The sequence below is a fragment of the Colobus angolensis genome, unplaced genomic scaffold (assembly GCF_000951035.1).
Source record: "Colobus angolensis palliatus isolate OR3802 unplaced genomic scaffold, Cang.pa_1.0 Scaffold226, whole genome shotgun sequence".
In the NCBI taxonomy this organism is placed as follows: Eukaryota; Metazoa; Chordata; class Mammalia; order Primates; family Cercopithecidae; genus Colobus; species Colobus angolensis.
In genome coordinates this window covers 4,183,108-4,208,098 of record NW_012115444.1, presented here as the reverse complement: position 1 = coordinate 4,208,098, position 24,991 = coordinate 4,183,108, and the positions used below count along the sequence as shown (strand labels likewise).

At 35.4% G+C, this 24,991-nt stretch overlaps 1 protein-coding gene across 1 annotated transcript in view; it reads right to left on the bottom strand.

Moving 5' to 3' along the window:
- RTKN2 (rhotekin 2) overlaps positions 1-24,991 on the bottom strand; it is an 80,753-nt gene that overhangs the window by 38,034 nt on the left and 17,728 nt on the right. Inside the window, exons 3-6 of the mRNA XM_011944105.1 lie at positions 13,096-13,154; positions 7,887-7,940; positions 6,382-6,499; positions 2,540-2,737 (exon numbers count right to left, since the gene is read on the bottom strand). Of these exons, the coding sequence (XP_011799495.1) occupies positions 2,540-2,737; positions 6,382-6,499; positions 7,887-7,940; positions 13,096-13,154 (429 nt within the window). The remainder of the gene's footprint in view (positions 1-2,539; positions 2,738-6,381; positions 6,500-7,886; positions 7,941-13,095; positions 13,155-24,991) is intronic.

Genomic DNA, 24,991 nt, shown 5'->3' with positions numbered 1-24,991 from the left:
TATATTGGAAAGACATCTTCTATGACTGTTTTTCAGAATGTGGACTGGGACTGATTCATGGGTCATGAAATCAATTTAATGATTTACAAACAGCATTAAAAAAACTGAAAGCAACAGAATAAGAAAATGCCTGATAATTATATTGTAAATAGTAAGGGTTAAGAATTACTTCATAAAATCTATCTGCTTACATAACTGTGCACTCAGTCATGATGTAAAATGTATTTTTTTAGCATAAGCATCAATCCAAAGAGATTGAAAGACACTATGCTAGAGTGCCAAAGTATATTTTGCACGTAATACATCTCACATGAAAAGAGTAATTTAATTAAATTTTGATGACTGGCGTTTCCAGGATCTATACCTCAAATATTTTGCTTTTTATAATTACAGTAAAATTATTGACATGCTGAAGAGCCAACTCTACGAAACATGCAAAGAAATTCTAGGAATGCAGCTTGATCAACAGTGTTCCAAAGAAACATCAACATAAAACTATTTGTGAAGAAACAAATACAATGTTTAAAGAAGGTATCTGAAGGAAACCACGCTCCTTGGAGAAATGGTGATTCCAAGTCTTGGCAGAAAAATACAAGGTGAAAGGGGAACATCTTACTGTGTCAGGAAGCAAAAAAGCTATCAAAGATTAGGTTGTCTCAAAGGATGTAGAAGTCAGTTTAACGGTTTCCCACTGATCAAAGATGAACAACTTGGGCATCAAAGAGAATAGCAGATTGAAACACAAACATTATAAAAATTCAAGGCTGGGTGTGGTGGCCTCACACCTGTAATCCCAGCACTTTGGGAAGCTGAGGCAAGCAAATGATTGCTTGAGCCCAGGAGGTTGAGATCAGCCTGAGCAATGTGGTGAAACACTCTCTCTACAAGAAAAATACAAAAATTAGCCACCAGGCACAGCAGCATGTGCTGGTAGTCCTAGCTACTCAGGAGGCTGAGGCTGCAGTGAGCTGAGAGCTCCACTGCGCTCCAGACTGGGCAACAGATCCAGACTTGTCTTAAAAAAAAAAAAAGGAAAAGAAAAGAAAATGCAAGAGTTCAAATAAAACAACACTGATCACCTCCATGATTGCTACAGTTTCAACTTAATATTCTAAAATCTAGTAAACAGAAGAATCAGGCATTTTTTTTTCCCTTTCCTCCACCAATGTTATTGTAGTTGTATCCAGAGAGTTTACAAGGACACATTCTTTGCAAGAATTCCAGTTTGGAAGAAAAATGCAGGACAGATACATAAAGTCACCAAATTATAATCCATAATAATAAATGATGAGCCTTGACTGTTAAAAACCATTAGATAAAAGACTGATTGAGAACTTTATACCTGATAGGTTAGGCTGGCAACACTTAAACCCACTGATCAATTTTAACATTACTCAAAGTGGGACAAAGCCTCCTACTAGAAGCTAGTAGGAAGTACATCTAATAATATGAATAGTATTCCCCTAAAAGAGAACTGAACCTAATCAGTCCTCTAGATCTAACTGCGAGGTTATAGGAAATACAAGGGCCAGAAAAAAATGTAAAAAAAGACCACAAGATGCAATCAACTAAATTCAAAATATGGAAAATTCTACAAGACCTAGTCTCTTCGATAAATAATGACAAGAAAAAAATAGGACAGGAAATTGTAGTAGGTTAAAAGAAACTTAAAAGATTCACTTTAATGTAATATTGTAGACCTTGTTTGGATTCCGATTTGAACAAATCAAAACAGGATTTTTTTCCAATATTAGGCAATATGAATATAGACTGGATATAAAGGACTTATTTTTTTTTAGTTAAGTATGATAACGATAATGTGGTTTTATTAAAAAGAGATAAAATATTTTCCATAAGAATAAAGCATGACATACATAGAGCAATTTAATTAGTAGATTAATATATAAAGAAATACCTTGACATGCACGTAGTTCCTTTCCAACAACATTTCATTTTTTTGGTAGATACAAGCTAAGCATCTCTACTCTGAAAATCTGAAATGCCCCAAAATCTGAAACTTTTTGAATGCCTATATGACACCACAAGTGGAAAATTCTACACGACTTCATGTGATGTTTGAAGTCAAAACTTTGTTTTATGCACAAAATTATTAAAAATATCATGGAAAATTACCTTTAGGCTATAAGGTATGTGTATGTGTATGTATGTATATATATGTATGTATATATATAACGTTTAGTCCTGGGTGTCATCCCCAAGTTACCTAATTATGTATATGCAAATATTCCAAAATCTGAAAAAGTCCAAATCTAAAACACTTCTAGTGTGAAGGCTTTCAGATAAGGGATATTCAACTTGCATTAGAATTCCAAATCACTAAAAACATTCTCACCCAATGTCCTACCTTTTAAGGAGGGTATTAAGGATACCTCAGTTGAGTAAATGTCAAACAACTAAGTTTTGTTTTTGTTTCATGATGTTTTTCCATTTATAAAGTAAACATACACTTCACATATAATACTTTAAAATATCACAAATGTATAATTATGTCACCATAAATGCAGTATTAAAAACTTACAAAACAGCCGGGCTGAGGAGCAAGCACGTTTCATGATCCTCTTCTTGAAGCACTGAACTTATTTTCTTTCCTGTAGCTTTACTTATAGATGTCTTGAGTTTCTTAGCTAGCTTTTTTGGTGTGTTGGTTATAGAAGATTCTTCTGTACAGCAACTATATACTTCCACCTTTATCTGAAAGTCTGGCCTTGCTTCATTACTAAAAACAAGGGCATTCATAATGTTAGAAATTTAACTCAGTAGAAAATAAAATTACAATATTCTTTTATGTTTATGTAACATTTAAAATCAGCATTTGACATCAGGAAAATGCAAATTAAAACCACTATGAGATACTACTTCACACCCATAGGACGGCTATTATCAAAAAGGCATGAGATAAATGTTGACGAGGGTATGGAGAAAAGGGAACCCTAGTACACTGCTGGTGGAGTCACTATGGAAAGCAGTATAGAGGTTCCTAAAGAAATTAAAAATGGTAGGCCGGGCACGGTGGCTCAAGCCTGTAATCCCAGCACTTTGGGAGGCCGAGACGGGCGGATCACGAGGTCAGGAGATCGAGATCATCCTGGCTAACATGGTGAAACCCCGTCTCTACTAAAAAATACGAAAAACTAGCCAGGCGAGGTGGCGGGCGCCTGTAGTCCCAGCTACTCGGGAGGCTGAGGCAGGAGAATGGCGTAAACCCGGGAGGCGGAGCTTGCAGTGAGCTGAGATCCGGCCACTGTACTCCAGCCTGGGCGACAGAGCGAGACTCCGTCTCAAAAAACAAAAACAAAAACAAAAAACAAGAAATTAAAAATGGAACTACTATATGATCCAGCAGTCCTTCTTCTGGGTTTATACTCGAAGGAGATAAAATCATTACCTTGTGAAGTCATCTGCACTCACCTGTTCATTGCAGCATTATTCACAATAGCCAAGATATTGAAGAAACTATAAGAATGCAGCATTATTCACAATCGCCAAGATATGTCCACCAACGGTAAAACAGATAAAGAAAATAAAGTATGTGTGTATACACACATACAACAGACAACCATTCTGCCTTTAAAAAGGAGATCTTGCCATTTGCTACAACATGGATGAACTTGGAGGATATTAAGTTAAATAAGCCAAGCATAGAAATGAAAATATTGTATGATCTCCATTATATGTGGAATATTTTTTTTAAAAGCTGAAAACCATAGAAATAGAGAATAAAACTGTGGTTACCATGGGCAAGGATTGGGGGAGAGTAAATGGGGAGATGTAGGTCAAAGGACACAAAATAGCAGATATGGAGGATGAACAAGTTTAGAGATATAATGTACTGTAAAAACATGAGGACGAATGTTAATAAAATTGTGTTAGAGATTTTTGTTATATAGATTTTAGCTGCTCTTGTCACAAAAAAGTAACTATGTGAGATGACAGATGTTAATCTGTTTGATTATAGTAACATTTTACTATTTATATGTATCCTGTAACGTCGTGTTATAAACCTCAAATATACACAATAAACTTTCTTTTTAAAATAAATAAAAGACTGTAGGGGAGCCAAGAGAAGATTGCAGAATCTCCTCAATAAGTGCAAGGTTTATGGGGAAAAAGAATTTGGAATAAGTTTATGTTAAAATACGTTAATGAGACAGAATCTCTCAGTGTTTACTTAGCATCTAAATGGCCTGAGAGACTTACTGCAACTTTCAGAGATATCAGCTTCAAAACTATGGCAATCTTAATTCAATTTAACCAATATATACATAGAGATGTTAAAGAAAGAATAAAATACCCTGGTCATTTTGTTGCCAATACTATTTCTCCTTGTCATTCCTTTAATACATTTTTAAGGTATTTATAAGTGTAATTTTCTGAAATGACTGTTCTTCCAAAAAAAATCTGCTAAACCTTTAGTTTTCATTTCTTCTTTATAAAGAGTCACTTATAGTGCACACGTCACTGTGTCCCATGACCCGCCCTGACTTTTGCACCTAATAACTCTAAATAACATTTTACTATCTGGTTATATAGGGGAAAAAATATACTTCAAAGCATGAACTCCTTGAGAATGGTTGCTGTCTGGGTGATCTTTGTGTTCTTAATCTAGTATTGTGCCTGGAATGTAGAAGGTACTAGATATATATTTATTAAATCAATATACAAAATTCTGCAATTTTAGCAAAAGTTAAGATTGGCTTTGCCCTTTTTCAGACACAATGAACTACCTTTAGCATTAAAGACTGTGATGGTGTTACTAACAATAAAATATACTTAAGACTGCAAAAGAGGTCCATCAGCAGCAGATGTTACTTGCAGATGGAAGATCCATCAGTTTCAGAGATTTAAAAAATGGAGCACAGACTTTTAAAGATATAAATGGCCAATCTATAGTTTGAATCAATCCCAGGAATAACTTCCAGCTATTTTTATAGTTTATTATTTGGCAACTTTTAAACATACAGTATTCCTGGTAATGACTAAAAAACATCAATATTTAGAGAAAAACCAGAGATTCATAAATATTGAATACTTATTAAAAACAATCATAACAAAAAGCACATTTTTCAACATTTATAACATTTGTCAGCAGTTATTTTTAGAACAATTTAAAATATTTACGGAATTCTCAAAAAATTATAAATCATGTGTTGTCTTCCTAACTTCTATTGTTCTTTCCCTGGAAAAAAAAGTCTGATTTTTGTCTCCATGATAAAAACAAACAATAGCAAAGTGATGTGAAGAAAAGGGCCCAATAACGGGTAATTTTGGCGGGAAAAAAAAATTCACTAGCAATAGTTGATAATGGAAACAAATGTATTCAGATAACCAAGAAAAAAGTAATTTTTTTTAGCCTCAATTATATAAGCATTTGGGAATATGTTTTGGACTCTAAATAAATTCCTTTGGTTCAATACAGCTTATAAGAAGGCCTGCATTACTACTTATAACTCAGAACAATGCATTTTATTTTTCCAGGCTATACTATTACTATGAGACACTGGACCAGAAGCCACAAAATATGGTTTGCTATAGGTTTTTTTTAATGTTATGTGAGTGGCAAAACTAGGCCTCTGAAATCTCACCTGTCTAGCTCCATAGCTGAAAATGGCAAAAACCATGCATATGGGTTTTTATATTAATGGTTAGTAGCTATTAACATTTAGATCTAAAGATCACGTCTTCAAAAGTCTAAAATACAAATCCCACACTGATTTAGGCACACAGAACCTTTGAAGGAGGGCAGGAAAAACTATGTTAGTTAAAAATGATTTCTATGGCTACCCAAGGAGTTCTTTCTTGTTCTGTATTATGACCACAATAAAATGAGCCTGTAAAAGAGCAGGGACCATAAAAACAGCCCTGAGGATCACCCATTTTTTTTTTATTGTTTTGAAGTACATGAAAGAAGTGCACCATAAGAAAAAGAACACCCCAAAATTTCAAAGTGCTCTTCCTATAGCATGTACTTCAGGACTATCTTGTAAATAAAGTTGTTATACTACTTTAGTATTTCTGCAACCAAATATCCTACATGAGATAAAAATCCTGTTTTATGCTTAAATTATCTCTATATCAAATAACATTACAAGATATTCTGTTATATGCAAAGCTTAGTTAATAACTGAACTATAAGTCAAATATTTATTGCTAATAGTAATTACAATATTTCCATTTTTATTTCACATCAGAAAATTGCAGACAGAGAAAAGGACTTCTTCTGAACAAAGTAATTTTTAAAATCATATTAAACATTTAAAGATCACTTAAACATTTAAACATAAAAAGAATCCAAAGACCCAATAAGAACTTCCTTTTAAAAAAGAATTTTAGATTTTTCTCTGAAGATTAAAAAATACTTACAATATGGTTACATTTTCAAAACATATATCTGTGATTGTTTTATCTACATTCACCACATCAGTATCAAACACATTAGCTCCCATTTTGAATAAACAAAAAATGGCATAGCATTGAGATCCTGGAGGAAAAATAACAACATATTAAGCAACAATCCATGTAATAAATCATTATGTTAAAATCCACCTGAAAATGAAAAATATTAGCTTAAAGATTATTAATAGACTCTTTTCATACATTGTATATTGTAACCCTTAAGTCTTACAGTGACTGTTCTGCCAGTATATAGGAATACCTTACTCAACTAGAACACAACAATTAAACAAGGAAGCAAAAATAAAGTTAAATATATAGGCCTCTCAGCAGCCTAAAGAAACCACCAAATTCATAAATTTTATTCCTATTAAACTCCTTAAGCTTTAATTAATAGTAAACTTTATATAAACACACACGCACACACTCACACACACACTACTACCTCTGTCATTTTGGTTTCCAAGTCAATTTAAGAAAAAGATGTTTTTTATTAGAAGAGGTTAAGAGTAGGCACATTAACGACAGCAAAATATTTTCCACCAAACTAACAGCAAGGGAGGAAACCACAAGAAAAAAAAAAAAAAAAACAATAAAATAGACATGAGAACACAAAAAACATAGCTGCTGGGCCTTTTAATTTGGTGATGTTTTTAAAAGTATTAGGTGATTAAAGGGCTAAATCCTCATTTTGAGAAAATGTAGCTCTTCAGAAAAACTTATTCTCTTTAGTAATCAGAAAGCTTTACTTAATCCTCACATGTATTCCTTTGTAAAGTAAATTATATTTCCTAATTGAATAACAAACACTAACCTGATTTTAAATTCTTCATATAAAACTAATTATGCTTAATATGATTCAGTTTTTAAAGTACAAGGAACAAAGCTATCACAATAGACAAGGAAGATAAAGTATTATCATATCTTTCCTGCTTTGCCTCTAACAGCTAGAAATCATTTGAGGTTAATTTCCATGACCTAAGCAATACATGGATTTGTAAAGACTATATAAAACCATAAAATACTGAAGGAAAAAAAAATCAGATCAAGCTAAAAATCTTTCCGTATTTCATCCTGTTAAATAACCTGAAGTAATGAAATAAGGCAGAAAAATCTTCCAGACTCTGGTCAAATACAAGAAATGTTGGCTTTACCTTTATTCGCTAAACAATTTCTTCTGCTTTACCTTTATTCGCTGAACATTTCCCTTCCCCCGTTCCCACTCTGAACCCAGTACTCACTGTCCTTGCACTGGTTCCTATCAACAATTAAAATTACACTACATATGCACTATATTAATTAGTATCAAGTAACTGCAACATATTTATATTAAAAATCAGAAAACGGTTCAAGATGCTGCTTATTCTTTCAAATGACACAATTTATTTCAGCAAAGAAGCAGTCTTTTTTCTCAATAATCAGATATACTACATGCTAAAGAAAACATTTCAATTACAAATTAAAATCATACATACGTTCTTTATTGCTGAAGTGATCAGTGTCTTTCCACATTAGTGGTATTCGAATATCTACAAAGAAGGGAAAAAGAAATGACAAGTAATAATTTCAGTAAGTTTTATTCTTTACAGTGACCTGAACCTCTGCATTCCATAATAATTCTGACTATTAAAGCTAACATAAAGTGTTACTGTTTAACAGCACATTTTCTAGATGTTGTTTATAGTTTGTACTTTTAATCTGTGAAATTACTGTGAGGTAAAAATATATTCTTCTTATAAAAATAACTGTTCTAACTCCATATATATCTTCCTTACTGATTAATGATGACATCTTTATCATATATGCCATTCTGAGTAAATACCTGTTCCTTGACTATACTTTTATGAATCTGAATCATTTATTAATTACTGTCTAGCTAAATACCAACACCGTATTATTTTTCTTTCTTTTTTTTTTTTTTTGACAGGGTCTTGCTCTGTTGCTCAGGCTAGAGTGCAGTGGTGCCACCATGGCTCATTGCAGCCTTGAACTCCAGGGCTCAAGCAAATCTCCCACCTAAGCCTCCCATGTCGCTGAGACTACAGGTGTGTGCTATCTGTTGCCCAGGCTGGAGTGCAGTGGCGCGATCTCAGCTCGCTGCAACCTCTGCCTCCCAGGTTCAGGCGATTCTCCAGCCTCAGCCTCCCAAATAGCTGGGACTACAGGCATGTGCCACCACCCCTGGCTAATTTTTTTCTATTTTTACTAGAGATGGGGCTTTACCATGTTAGCCAGGATGGTCTTGATCTCCTGACCTCATGATTGGCCCGCCTAGGCCTCCTGAAGTGCTGGGATTACAGGCGTGAGCCACTGCGCCCGGCTGCCTACTTTTTATACCTCTTTTTTTTTTTTTTGGTCGAGACAAGAGTTTCACCATGTTTGCCAGGCTGTTCTCCAACTTCTGGGCTCAAGCAATCTGCCCTCCTTGGCCTCCCCAAGTGCTGGGATTACAGGCATGAGCCACCATGCCTGGCAACACTATACTATTGTAACTATTGTACCTTTATAATATACTTACTAATCTGTTAGATATATTCTTTTCTGAAAACAACTTATTCTTACTTGCTAATTTCTTTTTTTTTTTTTTTTTTTTTGAGACGGAGTCTCGGTCTGTCGCCTGGGCTGGAGTGCAGTGCAGTGGCCGGATCTCAGCTCACTGCAAGCTCTGCCTCCCCGGTTCACGCCATTCTCCTGCCTCAGCCTCCTGTGTAGCTGGGACTACAGGCGCCCGCCAGCTTGCCCGGCTAGTTTTTTGTATTTTTTTTTTAGTAGAGAGGGGGTTTCACCATCTTAGCCAGGATAGTCTCGATCTCCTGACCTTGTGATCCGCCCGTCTCGGCCTCCCAAAGTTACAGGCTTGAGCCACCGCGCCCGGCCTAATTTCTTTATATAAATTTTAGAACAAATCTTGTCAAAATCCCCCTTCCCCAAGTGTTTTATTAGTATTCCATTATCTAAATTAATTTAGTAACTGATAACTTTATAATATTCTGTCTTTATATAGAATAGCATAACAATTTGCCTTTACATTTTATTAAGGTTATTCTTGAATAATTATATTTTTGTTTTTTGGAGGTTTTATTGTAAAGGATATCTTTTTTGGTATTATATTTTCTAATTAGTTATTGTTGATTTTAAGATAAAGTACCAGTTTTTTGTATATTTATCTTGAATCCAGCCACTTTTACTGAATCTTTATTCATTCAAATAGAGTTGAAGTAAATTCTCTTAAGTTTTGTAAGTTTACAATCTATTTTTTTTTTTTTTTTTTTTTGAGACAGAGTCTTGTTGTATCACCCAGGCTCGAGTGCAATGGTGTGGTCTCTACTCACTACAACCTCCACCCTCCCCCCAACCCCTGCCCCCGGGTTCAAGTGATTCTCCTGCCTCAGCCTCCAGAGTAGCTGGGATTACAGGCATGCGCCACCACACTCGGCTAATTTTTGGATTTTCAGTCGAGACAAGGGGTTCACCGTGTAGGCCAGGTTGGTGTCAAACTCCTGACCTCAAGTGATCTGCCTGCCTTGGCCTCCCAAAGTACTGGGATTACAGGCGTGAACCACCGTGCTGGGCCTACAATCTATTATCTTCAAACAGTATTCAATTTATCTATTTTCAGTAGTTTCACCTTTTATCCTTATTATTTTAGCTAGAATTTCTAAAATTGTTAAATTATATTGATATAACGGACACTGTAATTTTGTTTTTGATTTTTATGAGAATGTTTTATTGTTTTGTAATTATGACTTGGCTGATATCCTGCCAAAAAGTCCACTTCTTCTTGCTTGACCACAGCTGCTGACTCATTTCATTTCACAACTGTACTTATTCACAGCTGTTCTTGCTCTGTTAGGATTAACAGAGCATTAACTATTTACACTATCATGGGAGGGACATGGATCCTGACTTCCTTTGCTGTACACCCACAACCTGTGGGTCAGCCTTCTTCTATCCCATGCCTAAGAGAGGAGGGTAGATATAGGCTCTACAAGAGGAGAAGTTGGATACCGATTTCCCAGGTAGTCTTGTGCTCTTCAGACAGCAATGGATTTGTAACCCATCAACTCTTATTTCTGAATTCAGCTTCCAATAATAGAACTTCCTTCAGGTTCTTGCAAATGGCTCAGTTTCAGTTTACAGTACTCTAACCTTTGTCTTGTTTTATGTCTTCAATGACATTTTAATGGTAAACTGAGAGAGTCATAATAAGACAGCTGACTTGATGCTATCAAGTCCCAGAAGTCTGTCTATCATTTTCAAAAGTGAAAACTAAGGTACTTGGTGAACTGATTTGTTTTATTCATTAAATTAGTAGTCAGTGACTAAGATAATTACCACAATATAATTACGGTAAGTACTACATTTATATATGGTAAATATTTAGTGTTCAGCAGAAATAATAAGAGTAAATTAGTGATTTAGTTTCATAAAGACCTGGCCAGGGAGTGGTGTAGCTGGAAACAAAAAACCCAGGTATTTTCTGGCTATCAATGTATCAAAACATTATGAAACTTCGTTGCAAATATTCATCTTTACCAAAGCAAAGGTCACATTTTCATCCCAGTATCAAAAGAAAATGGATTTATAAAGGTGAATTCATTTTTTGTTTTTACAAACACATACAAGATATAATTAAGTCTAGGCAAAGATGAAAAGACATTACGTAAGTATCTGATTTTCTCAGAGTTTCCGTTCCTTAATTTAATTTAAAATTATCTTTTGGAAAGAAGAAGCACATGCAGAAATATGTTCAATTTTTACATTTGAGTAATTGTGGGCAGGAAATAGTTTTTTATTTTATTTTAAATACTTTTACTTAATAGACTCCTTCTAAATGTACAGTTATTTCTAATATTATGAATTGATACAATCAATAAAACTTGTGAAATGACAACAGATGTTGACTATCATGGCATTTGAGTGTTTAACAGCAACTTAACATATCTCATTTATATACTGAGTGGCACTATATTAGAAGCAAGAAACGAAGGATATGTTTAGTTTTTATAAAATCTCAAAGATGTACAGTAATTTATTCACAAAAAATTTATTACACATAATAAACAATACTACATAAAAGTACATGTTTGACAGCAAAAGGATACAAAGATAAAACATGTTTTGTTTTGTATTATAAAGATAAAAACAACTATAAATAACTATAAAACAAGCAACAAATTTTTACATATTCCAGTTATTTTCTGAAGAATATTGTGCTTAGCTGAATGCAATTCTTCAGATTTTGGCCATTTATGTACTTTGTAAAATGTAGGTCTACCGTCCTGTGTGATAATTTTGTTTATCCAGAAAAATATTACTAGAAACAGTTCCTTAGGTGACAGTGCCTCAAATGTAGCAGGCTCTCTAGTACAAGGCTTTTGGCCAATAACCTAGTGATTACTTAAGGACCCACGGAGGTATATACTGTTGTTTCGAAAATGTACTGACAAGAAAATAGTTGTAAAAGTGCATTATCTGACTACTGTACACACGAGTCAGCCATGTATTCATTTCAGTCTGTGGCATCTACAAGCCATTGTCTTTAGCTTCCTGAACCCTTTGGAGAAACTGAGACTGCACAGCGTAAGTGCCATCTAGTGGTGAAGGGTCTCCTAACTGCATGAGGAATTCAGAGAAAGGAAACATCATTTCTAGCTGGAATGGTAACAGACATTATATTATATATAGATGAACAAACAGATCTTTAAGAGAATGTAGTTATTTCACAAGTTAATTGGGTGTCAGAAGCATGGGTTATGTTGCCAGGACAAGGAGAGAAATGTCTGCTAAAGCAGACAGCTTATGTTTAGGAGTAACAGAAGATATGACTAGATAAAAAATTGGGTCAAAATGGAAGACTGTAGAAAAATGTGTGGTCTTTACACTACAGGCAATGAAGAGCAGCCATTCATCCAAGAGTCACTGAGCAATTACTATGAGCCAAGCACTGTGCTAGCTTCTGGGTATAAAGTGATGACCAAAATAAACATGGTACCAAAACCTCATGGAACGGAACTTCTGACCTAGACAAAACATTATTGGCCGGGCGCGGTGGCTCAAGCCTGTAATCCTAGCACTTTGGGAGGCCAAGACGGGCAGATCATGAGGTCAGGAGATCGAGACCATCCTGGCTAACACGGTGAAACCCCTTCTCTACTAAAATAAATACAAAAAACTAGCCAGGCGAAGTGGCGGGCGCCTGTAGTCCCAGCTACTCGGGAGGTTAAGGCAGGAGAATGGCCTAAACCTGGGAGGCGGAGACTGCAGTGAGCCGAGATTGCGCCATCGCACTCCAGCCTGGGCGACAGAGCGAGACTCCGTCTCAAAAAAAAAAAAAAAAAAAACAAACATTATTATAGCTTCTGAGCAGCTGAGCAGGAAAGCAACAGAGTCAAAAGACTTGGGTTTGGCCCAGTTCAGTCACTTACCCTCTGAGTCTGTAGAAAATAACAATTACTCTATCTATTTTATAAGGGTGCACTAAGGAGAAAGCTGTAGAGTATGTAATGTATAAAACAGTTTTCTTAAACTCTAAAGTTCTATATGAATGTAGCACATAACGCTGAAAACAGTGTTTTAGAACAAATATTCTGATAGAGGCATGAAAAACAAAATGAAGAGAATAGAGATGTAGTTATGTTATAGAATTTATTCAGCAATATAAAAGATTCATTTATAGCATACCTGATATGGCAATCTTTCCTTTACACGCTGTTCGTTCTTTACTTTCAAATTTCACATCACTGTCAAAACAAAAAACCTTATGAAAAAAAGATCTTTTCTAATAAGCAATTGTTTTAACAGTGTTTCACAAATGTCGAAATATTAAAAGCAAATGCGTATCCATGAATAATAATGACTTCCAGTTAATGTAAACTATTTGACTCAAACTTTAAGATGTTTAGTCAACAGTTAGCAAGTTAAAAGAAATATTTGGAGCCACTCCCTGATTTTTCATATAAACTTTATATTCCTTGATGACTGTATACTGGTTACTTTACAATGAAAGACTTTTGTGACCACTTGTATCTGTAAACAAGATGTACAATATTTGTCCATGTCCCCAGAAGTATAATACCTTAGATCACAATTTCATAAATTACATTTCTAACTTACTGGATACAGTGGCCTTAAACAGTTAATGAACTTCCCAATCATGCAAGTTGCTGTCCAGGAGTATCTAATCCGTATAGAATCTGATAAATATCCAAAAAAGTACCCTCTGCTGTATAAATATCTACAGTTAATATCATATTTAATTTCTCCAAGATTCCAAAGAACTAAGTGTATGCTAAAACAATAAAGTAACAAACTAAGATGAGAAACAGAGTAGCTTTGTAGACAGAATAAAATTTAGAGAGAAAAATATTATGATTCAAAGGAAATTATGGGGATATAAGACACTTCCAAATCTGAAGTTAGAATATTTTATTACCATGAAAATTTTAAAAATAGATAGAAACAATCCAATCTTTGACTGTTTCCCCAATATCCTATTTTTCTAATAAACTGCATTTAGAGATTAGCATTCCATTTACAGGGCAATATTTCCAAGACTATTCTTTGTATTTTTCATTCCTATTTAATTTGGTCAGCTAATTAACTACCAGTTAATTTAATTTGTTACTTCAAATAAGTGATAAGACAGAATTTGCCATTTGGATACTGCTGGATTCTAAGAAGGCTTCTGGAGAAAGACTGGATGGGAATTTGAAATGGGACGTTTTCAGAAGGAGATGACAGCAACACACTGCTTTCAGTAGGTCTGTTAAAAACACTGCCAATATATTCATTATAATGCATCCAAATATGAAAACAAATATATCATCCTACTTTTTTGCCCCTTTACTGGATTAAACTCATAAGTATATAGGTGGCATATTTCAAATGAGCTAAAATAATTTACTGATGTCAAGTTCATAAATTTATGAGATATTTACATAGTATTTATAGAATTATACATTAGGTATGACTAAACTAATGCAGTATATTTAAAGCCATATATTCTTGGAATTCTATCTAATTACTTTATGGCCATATCTGGTATTAAAACTAGGGAATTCACTCAGTGAAACATACAAATAAATACTCAGTTTATTTCAAAATAAAGTTTCATTGAATCATAAATTTTAAAGAGTGAAGTTCAACATTTTATATTAGTTTGTCATGTCAGAGAAGATTATCTTGCTTATTACTTAAGTTCAATTCAACAGTTCAATCGAACAGTTTATTATTTATTTTAGTGAAATAATATACTGAAAGGCCCACTAGAAATCAAACACAAATCTCAATTTCTTCAAACTTGTACAAGAAATACAATACAAACATAACTGGTTGGCATTTGAAAGTAATATTTCTAAAAACGCCTATATGAGCAATGCATAATACAAATTCTTAAAATACTTATTTTAGTGAAAAAGCACAAGGAAGCTCAAATATAGTGAGTAACTTAAGTATTATGGAATAGGTCATAGATTATGCTAAAGTTGAGATCCATTAGGTAATATTAAATTGGATTAAATTTGAGGCTTTGGCAGTCAAATGAAATTCTGAAATACTAGAACTACCAAAAGCAAACTTGCTGAATATTTACCAAGAAAAATTTCCCCCTTCCGAACTATTCAACTACCTACCTGGCAGAGTATAGCTTTCTCCCCTGCAATTATAAATTATTTGCATAGGCATTTCCAGGACTGGTGAGCAAACTTATTATACACAAATATTGTCAAACTATAATATAAATTCAATTAACCATGTAATCTTAGAGAATTAAGTCTGTCTTTTAAAAAATGAGAGGAGAAAAACTGAAGTAATTCAGCCTTAATTTTCTGAAGCTTGACTTACTTTCAATTCAAATAACAAAACTGCTATTTAGGGTACTAAAATGTGGTGTTTTTCTAATTAATCCAAATTGACAATGAAATTGTTAAACACTATCTGTCTAATAATGTGCTACTGTAGCTAATAGTTTAATATAAATACTTGTTCAAAAATCTGCAATATTAATGCTAATTCTGAATGCTAGAATTAGAGAGCCAGCCTGAGGAAACAGAAAATAAGCACAAAATTACCAAAACAAAGCACAGCTAGATAATAGTGTACCTTATTCATATGAACCCAGTCTAGGGCATTATTTTGGTTGAGATTTGTAAGTGCTAACTTAAAAGATAGAGATAAACATATAAAAGACAAACAATTTGTATTACTTATATTTCTGCCTGTAGGTAAATAAAATGACCAAAAGAGGGTGCCAATCTGCCACATTGTTGCTCAAAAATCTGTATTAAAACTGACTGAGTAAATACAGATTATCCTATCTTATACTGTTCCAAGTAGGAATTTAAAACAGCATTTCTTTGCCAAAATTAACAAGTTATAATGAGAAATAGGCCAATGATGAAAGCATTTTACATTTTCTTAATGAAACACTAAAATAATTCTAAATGGGACTCTATTATTTGAAAGCAGGTTATAAAATCCTTTACCTCTGATGCAAATAAGTAAAGATTAAGATACTCAGAAACATTTAGCATGAAATTTTAACCCATCCTAAAACTATGGTATAAAATTTGTAGCTTCATAAATATCTTAAAAATAAAATCAGTAATGTCTTTAAATACGCGTTTTATTATAGAACTAAGAGTACATAATTTTCACTTCCAACCTATACTTTTCTTTTTTGAGTTATAGTACCTGAGCAATGAACAGAAAAACTGGAGGATGAGAGAGTAGTATAATAATCATACAAAACTCACAAAATTATTTTGGCACGATTAAAAATCACAATTATGTTAAATGACACACATAATTAAGTGCTATAAATGACATGATTAGTATTGTTTTTACAAAGCCAAATAAAGCATTTCAGAAGTAAGTCAAGAAGAGATGAACTGGGTTGAGCAGGGGTTGCAGGGTGCGGGGCGTTGCGGGCAGTGGGAAGGGCACAGATAGAGGATATTGCTGAAATATAAGCTCCGTGTGTGCTTTTTTGTGTGTGTGGGGTTGGGGCGTCTATTTTGTTCAGTGGTCTATCACCAGTGCCTGGTATTCAGCTCAGTGCATTCTAAAGAACTCAATGAATGTTTAGGGACTGTTAAATGAAATAAGGATATGGTCATTGATGGAGCAGGCAGTAGACATGGATACTTAGCATTGGATTTTACTCATTATTAACTAATTATATAAGTGGGTTGCTATTAACCTTTTAGCCTCAGCATCTTTATTTGTAAAATGGGGGAAAGATTCACTATCTCACAGAGCTACTAAATGAATTAATATTTTAAATGTATCCTATGTCATTCTTCAAAATGTTACACAAATACAAGGACTACTTTCTGAGTATTTATATTTTTGGCCTCAGTATTTAGGTTGGGGCTCACATAGAAGAGGCAGTAAGCCATTAGTTAAAGTGATCAGAGAATGACTTACCAGTTCCTGTAAAACAGGAGTAGCCGTCTAAATCAGATTTATTTCATACATTCTACAAAAGCCTTGAGATCAACAAGGAAAGCAAATAAAATGACCTACAGTCAACACCAACAGCGTAACTAGAAAACAGAGACTTATACGAATTTTAATTTACAGTAAATGGGGAAACTAACATCTGAAACCGTCAAAACCAGCTAGTAGAGGCCTTGCATATAAGAGTGAGGTGGGCATTGCAAACCACAAGCAATATCAACTTAGGACTTCCCCTAGAAGAAGAGTGAATGGGTCTAAGACCTAGTGGATACCACAGTACTGGTTCCTGGAGAGGTAAAAGAAAGGGCTCCAAAAGTACTTTGGTTCAAAAGTTAAGTCTTGTGAGCAACACAAGAATGAGAGAGGTGTCCTTTGGAGCCTTGGCTACGAAGAAAAAGGAAGAAAGTAGATGAAGTTTAAAATCCCAAGAAACACATTAGTATCAAAGAACAGAATATTAACCAACCAGCATCCCAAAAGACATCATTTATTAAGGAAACTACTCTTCACAGTTCCAATAATAAAAAACATTCTTGAACTAAGAAACCAAATGCATTATTCTCCCCCATGGTTTTGCTTTACATGGTTTCAGTTATCCAGAGTAAACTGCAGTCTGAAAATATTAAATGAAAAATTCCAGAAATAAATAATTCATAAGTTTTATTATTTTTATTTATTTATTTTTGAGACAGGGTCTCACTCTGTTGCCCAGGTTGGAGTGCAGTGGCATAATCTCAGCTCACTGCAACCTCCACCTCCCAGATTCAAGCAATCCTGCCACCTCAGCCTCCTGAGTAGCTGGGACTACAGGCACACGCCACCATGCCCAGCTAATGTTTATGTTATTTGGTAGAGACAGGGTTTTACGATGTTGCCCAAGCTGGTCTCGAACGCCTGGGCTCAAGTGATCCACCAACCTTGGCCTCCCAAAGGCCTGGGATTACAGTCATAAGCCACTGTGCCTGGCCTAACAATTCATAAATTTTAAACTGCACACCATTCTGAATAGTGTAATGAAACCTCACGCTGCCCTATGGGATGTGAATCATGCCTTTGTCCAGTGTATCCATGCTGTATACATCACCCGCTCATTAGTCACTTAGCTGCCGTCTAGATTATCAGACTAACTCCCAAGGTATCACAGTGCTTGTGCGCAAGGTCCATAGTAGCCTAATGCTATACCACAATGCCTATGACGTTCATCTCATTTAAACTCATCACAAAAGCAATTTATCATCTCACATCATCACAAAAAGGGTAAATCAGATATTCTGAAAGAGAGAACGCATTTGCATAGCTTTTATTATAGTATATTGTTATAATTGTCCTATTTTATTAGTTATTGTTGTTCATCTCGTACTGTGCCTAATCTACAAATTAAACTATCATAGGTGTGTATGTGTAGGAAAAAAACATAATGTACATAGGGCTTAGTATTATCTGTGGTTTCAGAAATCCCGGAAGGATGATGGAACACACCCGTTAAGGATAAGGGGTCCTGACTCCTGACTCCTAATCACCTGGCTCAGAAAAATCCTACATATTTCCTTACGGACAAAAATAGACTCCAATTACTCATAGAAACCTACTATAAATAAAAGTAGATAATCAAAACTCTTCATTTGATTAAACTACTCTACCAACTCCACCTCCAACAAATATGAAAAGTAACAAAAACCGTTAACACAATACTCCAAAATGAATTAAGTGCATTTATACAAATTATTGCAAATATGAAAGAAACCAGGAACCTAAAATCCAAAATTTGAGACTAGGAAAGAAAAAACAACAGGCAGATATGCAAAGAGAGGAGAGAATGAGAGGAAAGAACAAGCAGAGAAACTGGAAAAATAAAATCATTTTTGAAATGAACATTAAAATGTAAGGTGTCCAAGGATAAATATATAGAAGCAAAAGTACACAAAGGGACATAGTAAATGGGAATGAAAAGAACCAAAAGAACAAAAATGAAATACGGTATTAAAAAAGATCAGAAAGTGATAGACATAGAGGACAGGCAAAGAACATCCAACTTATATGTAATCAGAATTCTTAAATAGGAAAAACAAAATAATGAGATAGAAAGAATATTTTTGTATAATTCAGAAAGACGTTCTGAAAATAAAAAAGAACAATCCACATATCAAGAGTCCCAAAATGTGCCAAATGGTCAGCCTTACACACATTCCAGTAAAATAATCAGACTTTAAGATAAAGAAAAGTACTTTCAGTCTCCAGGCAAAAAGTCAAACTCATTTACAAAGGACAGAAAATGAAAGATTAGATTTCTCAATAACAAGACAACAATGGAGCAAAGTCTTCACAAAACTCAAGGAAAGAATGTGTTGGCTAAGGAATTTATAACTGGCAAACTCACCCTAAAAGTAGAAACACTAAAGAAAAACACTTTAAACATACAAGAAAGTGAAGAAAACTGTACTCATGTGGAAGAATCTTCTAGCTGATGAGCTTCTTCCAAAAGAGATGATTTTGGAAAGTACAACGGAAGAACAAGAAGTGAAAATTATACCTACTTAAGTGCATATCAAAGACTAAAACAAAGGTGAAGATACGACTATAAGATTACTATGTAAATATTATCCATTCCACCAAAGAAGAAAAAACAAAACTTGAAAAAAAGTGGAGTAGGGGGAAATACAATAAGCTCATTGATCTTGACACAGATAGTAACTGGAAAAAAAAGACATTACTTAAAACAAAAAATCAAAATAGCAAAAGCCTGTGTTAGGCCATTCTTGCATTGCTACAAAGAAATACCTAAGGCTGGGTAACTTAAGAAGAGGTTTAGTTGGCTCATGGAACTAAGGGCAATATATATAAAAAACTTATAAGAACTAAGGGCATTATATAGTTATCAGTATATATATAGTTTTTTATATAAAATTATAGTAACTACTATGACTTATAAAATGCTTCCAAAATTTAAAACAAAGAAAACAGACCACATAGTAAAAGACTGTAATTATAATATACAAAGTTAACATAATATAAAAGAATATTACAGTAGCTGAAATCAGATATATCAGTTATATCAGCAAATATAAAATGTCTTAATTTTCCATTAAAAGGATTTCCAGATTGGCTCATAATATAAAACCCAACTCTAGGATGAATACAAGAAACAAGTCTTCAAAGGTGAGTCAGAAAGGCTAAAAATAAAGAGATGGACAAAGATATATGAAACAAATACAAATAAGAAAACAGGGGATGTGATTTTGTTACCAGGCAAGGTAAAATTCAGGTTCAAAAACATTACCTGAGACAACAACAGAAGGACACTTTATAATGCAAAAGGCTGCAACTAACGATGAATATATCACAAGTACCGAATGTACCAAATGTTACAAAGCATCTTCCTAAAGCATAATGTGCAGAAGATACAAGGATGAAGACAATTAAGCCTTAACAATAAAAAATCTTAACCTATCTTTTTCAGTACAAGACGGTTCAACTGGTCAAAAAATAAGGAAGGTTATCGAAAAACTAACATAGTCATTAACACAGATCTTTCAAACACCTTTGACTAACATTACACTCTTACAAAAAGAAATGTAACTTCAAAAGCCAATGCAACACTCGTGAAAATAGACCATATTAAGTCATAAAGAAAACCTCAAGATGTTCCATAAAGTAGAAAAAATAAAAATTTATTTGATTAAAAAGCAATTTTAATCAATTAAAATTCCTCTTTTGGTAATGGCAGAGTAGCTCACGCTGGAGAAATCTTCCCACAGAAAACAATAAAAAATTTAAAAAACATCCACCTGAAGTGACTGGCAAGCAACCAAAACTATACAGAAATTTGAAAAGAGTCAACACTGGAAAAAGTGATACAGTGGGAAAAAAAATAATTGACACATGATGAATCTCAAAAGCATTATGTTGAAAGAAAGAAACCTCCACTGTATAGTTCTATTTATACTAAGTTCCAGAACAGGCAAAATTAACCTACAGTGGAAAAACAAGTCAGAATAGTGGCTGGTTCTTGGGGTGGGAACCATGGCAAGAGCTACTAATTGGAAACTGGGAAGGAGCACACGGACACACTATCTATCCAAAATATGTAATTAATTCAAAGAGAAAAAAAGCAAACAGAAACAAATAAGTCTGTTTATGATTTAATAAGAAGACCGTAAGAAAAAGTTCATTGATATGGTTTGGCTCTGTGTCCCACCCAAATCTCATGTTAAGCTGTAATCCCCAGTGTTGGGGAAGAGACCTGGTGGGAGGTTATTGGATCATAGGGGCGGATTTCCCCCTTGCTATTCTCGTGATAGTGAGTTCTCATGAGATCTGGTTGTTTAAAAGTGTAGCATTTCCCCATTAGTTCACTCGCTCTCCTGTCACCATGTGAAGGAAGTGCTTGCTTCCCCTTCAACCTTTTGCCATGATTGTAAGTTTCCTGAGGCCTCCAAGCCATGCTTCCTGCATAGTCTGCAGAACTGTGAGTCAATTAAACCTCTTTTCTTCTTAAATTACCCAATCTCAGGTAGTCCTTTATAGCATTGTGAGAACAAAGTAATATAATCAAGTAATTTTTGAATACTGTCTACCCTATATCTACAGGGATGTACATACATGTGTACATATACATATACACACACAAAGAACTGCAAAGAACTTATTTTAAATTGTGTCATAAAGAAATAAAATAGATTAGGCTGAACATGGTGGCTCATGCCTGTAATCCCAGTGTTTTGGGAGGTTGAGGTGGGAGGACTGCTTGAGGCCAGGAGTTAAAGATAAGCCTAGGCAACATAGCAAGACCCTGTCTTTACAAAATAAATAAATAAGCAAGCTGAGAGACAAAAAATAAATTAGCTGGGTAGGGTGGCATGAACCTCTAGTTCTAGTTACTTGAGAGGCTGAGGCAGGAAGATCACTTGAACCCAGAAGTTTGAGGCTAGAGCAAGCTATCATTGTGTCACTGCACTCTGGCCTGGGAGACACAGTGAGACCCTAGCTCTAAGAAAATTAAAAAATAAAATAAAATAAAATGGAGTGGACAGAGGGATAAAACAAATATTAGTTGTAGAACCTTAGTGGTAGGTATATGGGTATTCACTGTATAATTCTTTCATCTTTTCTGTATGTTGGAAATTTTTCATAATTTCTGTATGTTAAAAAAAGAATTGTAAGGAAATCTTGAACTTGCCTAGGTAGGTTTACGGTCAGTAATAATATTGGTACTGTAATCACAAACCTATAAACATTGATATAAACTCATGATTTTTTCATCTATTTCATCACTAGATCCACTGAAAAGGCCTAGAAGCAGTGATACCCCAGTAAGCATGAGCATACCCAGTGCCCAGGGTTTGCATTCAAAATACGATTCACCATTAAAGGGAGCAAGGTGTCAGAAAAATGGCTGACTCTAGGCATGGGACAGGGAAAATATAAAGCAAGAATGGATCGTCTTTTTGTGTCAGGAAGCAAGAGATTCTTAGTGACTATAAACGATAATAAAACATTGAATAAAAATCCAGGAATGGAGAGACTAAAGAGACGAATGTCCTTTATAGAAGAATATCAGCCAGGATCCGTGCCAAGATGGCTGAATAGGAACAGCTCCAGCCTCCAGCTCCCAGCATGAGCAACACAGAAGACGGGTGATTTCTGCATTTCCAACTTAGGTACTGGGTTCATCTCACTGGGGTGTGTCAGACAGTGAGGGCAGGACAGTGGGCGCAGCCCAACAAGCAAGAGCCGAAGCAGGGCGAGGCATCGCCTCACCTGGGAAGCACAAGGGGAAAGGGAATTCCCTATTCTAGCCAAGGGAAACCGTGACACACAACACCGGAAAAATCGTGTCACTCCCACCCTAATACTGCACTTTTCCAAGGGTCTTAGCAAATGGCACACCAGGAGATTATATCCCGTGCCTGGCTTGAAGGGTCCCACGCCCACAGAGCCTCCCTCATTGCTAGCACAGCAGTCTGAGATCTAACTGCAAGGTGGCAGTGAGGCTGAGGGAGGGGCGCCCGCCATTGCTGAGGCTTAAGTAGGTAAACAAATTGGCCAGGAAGCTCTAACTGGGTAGAGCCCACCGAAGCTCAAGGAGACCTGCCTGCCTCTGTAGACTCCACCTCTGGGGACACGGCATAGCCAAACAAAAGACAGATTTAATGTCGCTGTCTGACAGCTTTGAAGACAGTAGTGGTTTTCCCAGCACGGAGTTTGAGATCTGAGAACGGACAGATTGTCTGCTCAATTGGGTCCCTGACTCCCGAGTAGCCTAACTGGGAGACATCCCCCCACGAGGGGCAGACTGACACCTCACACCTCACACGGCCAGGTACACCTCTGAGACGAAGCTTCCACAGGAACGATCAGACAGCAACATTTGCTGTTCAGCAGTGTTCACTCTTCTGCAGCCTCCGCTGCTGCTAACTAGGCAAACAGGGTCGAGCAAACTCCAGCAGACCTGCAGCTGAGGGTCCTGTTAGAAGGAAAAATAACAAACAGAAAGGACATCCACACCAAAACCCCATCTGTACATCACCATCATCAAAGACCAAAGGTAGATAAAACCACAAAGATGGGGAAAAAGCAGTACAGAAAAGCTGGAAATTCTAAAAATCAGAGTGCCTCTCCCACAACAAAGGAATGCAGCTCCTTGCCAGCAACAGAACACAGCTGGACAGAGAATTGAGAGAATTGACGAGTTGAGAGAAGAAGACTTCAGACAATCAAACTTCTCCGAGCTAAAGGAGGAATTACAAACCCAGCACAAAGAAACTAAAAACCTTGAAAAAAGACTTGATGAATGGCTAACTAGAATAATGCAGAGAAGTCCATAAACGAACTGATAAAGATGAAAACCATGACATGAGAACTACGTGACAAATGCACAAGCTTCAGTAACCGACTCGACCAACTGGAAGAAAGGGTATCAGTGATTGAAGATCAAATGAATGAAATGAAGCGAGAAGAGAAATTTAGAGAAAAAAGAGTAAAAAGAAATGAACAAAGTCTCCAAGAAATATGAGACTAAGTGAAAAGACCAAATCTACGTCTGATTGGTGACGTCTGAAAGTGACAGGGAGAATGGAACCAAGTTGGAAAACACTCTGCAGGATATTATCCGGGAGAACTTTCCCAACCTAGCAAGGCAGGCCAACATTCAAATTCAGGAAATACAGAGAACGCCACAAAGATATTCCTTGAGGAGAGCAACTCCAAGACACATAACTGTCAGATTCACCAAAGGTGAAATGAAGGAAAAAATGTTAAGGGCAGCCAGAGAGAAAGGTCGGGTTACCCACAAAGGGAAGCCCATCAGACTAACAGCAGATCTCTCAGCAGAAACTCTACAAGCCAGAAGAGAGTGGGGGCCAATATTCAACATTCTTAAAGAAAAGAATTTTCAACCCAGAATTTCATATCCAGCCAAACTAAGTTTCATAAGTGAAAGAGAAATAAAATCCTTTACAGACAAGCAAATGCTGAGAGATTTTGTCACCACCAGGCCTGCCCTACAAGAGATCCTGAAGGAAGCACTAAACATGGAAAGGAATAACTGGTACCAGCCACTGCAAAAACATGCCAAAATGTAAAGACCATCAATGCTAGGAAGAAACTGCATCAACTAGTGAGCAAAATAACATCACAATGACAGGATCAAGTTCACACATAACAATATTAACCTTAAATGTAAATGGGCTAAATGCTCCAATTAAAAGACACAGGCTGGCAAATTGGACAAAGAGTCAAGACCCATCAGTGTGCTGTATTCAGGAGACCCATCTCATGTGCAGAGACACACATAGGCTCAAAATGTAGGGATGGAGGAAGGTCTACCAAGCAAATGGAAAACAAAAAAAGGCAGGGGTTGCAAACCTAGTCTCTGACAAAACAGACTTTAAACCAACAAAGATCAAAAGAGACAAAGAAGGCCATTACATAATGGTAAAGGAATCAATTCAACGAGAAGAGCTAACTATCCTAAATATATATGCACCCAATACAGGAGCACCTAGATTCATAAAGCAAGTCCTTAGAGACTCCCATACAATAATAATGGGAGACTTTAACACCCCACTGTCAACATTAGACAGATCAACGAGACAGAAAGTTAACAAGAATATCCAGGAAT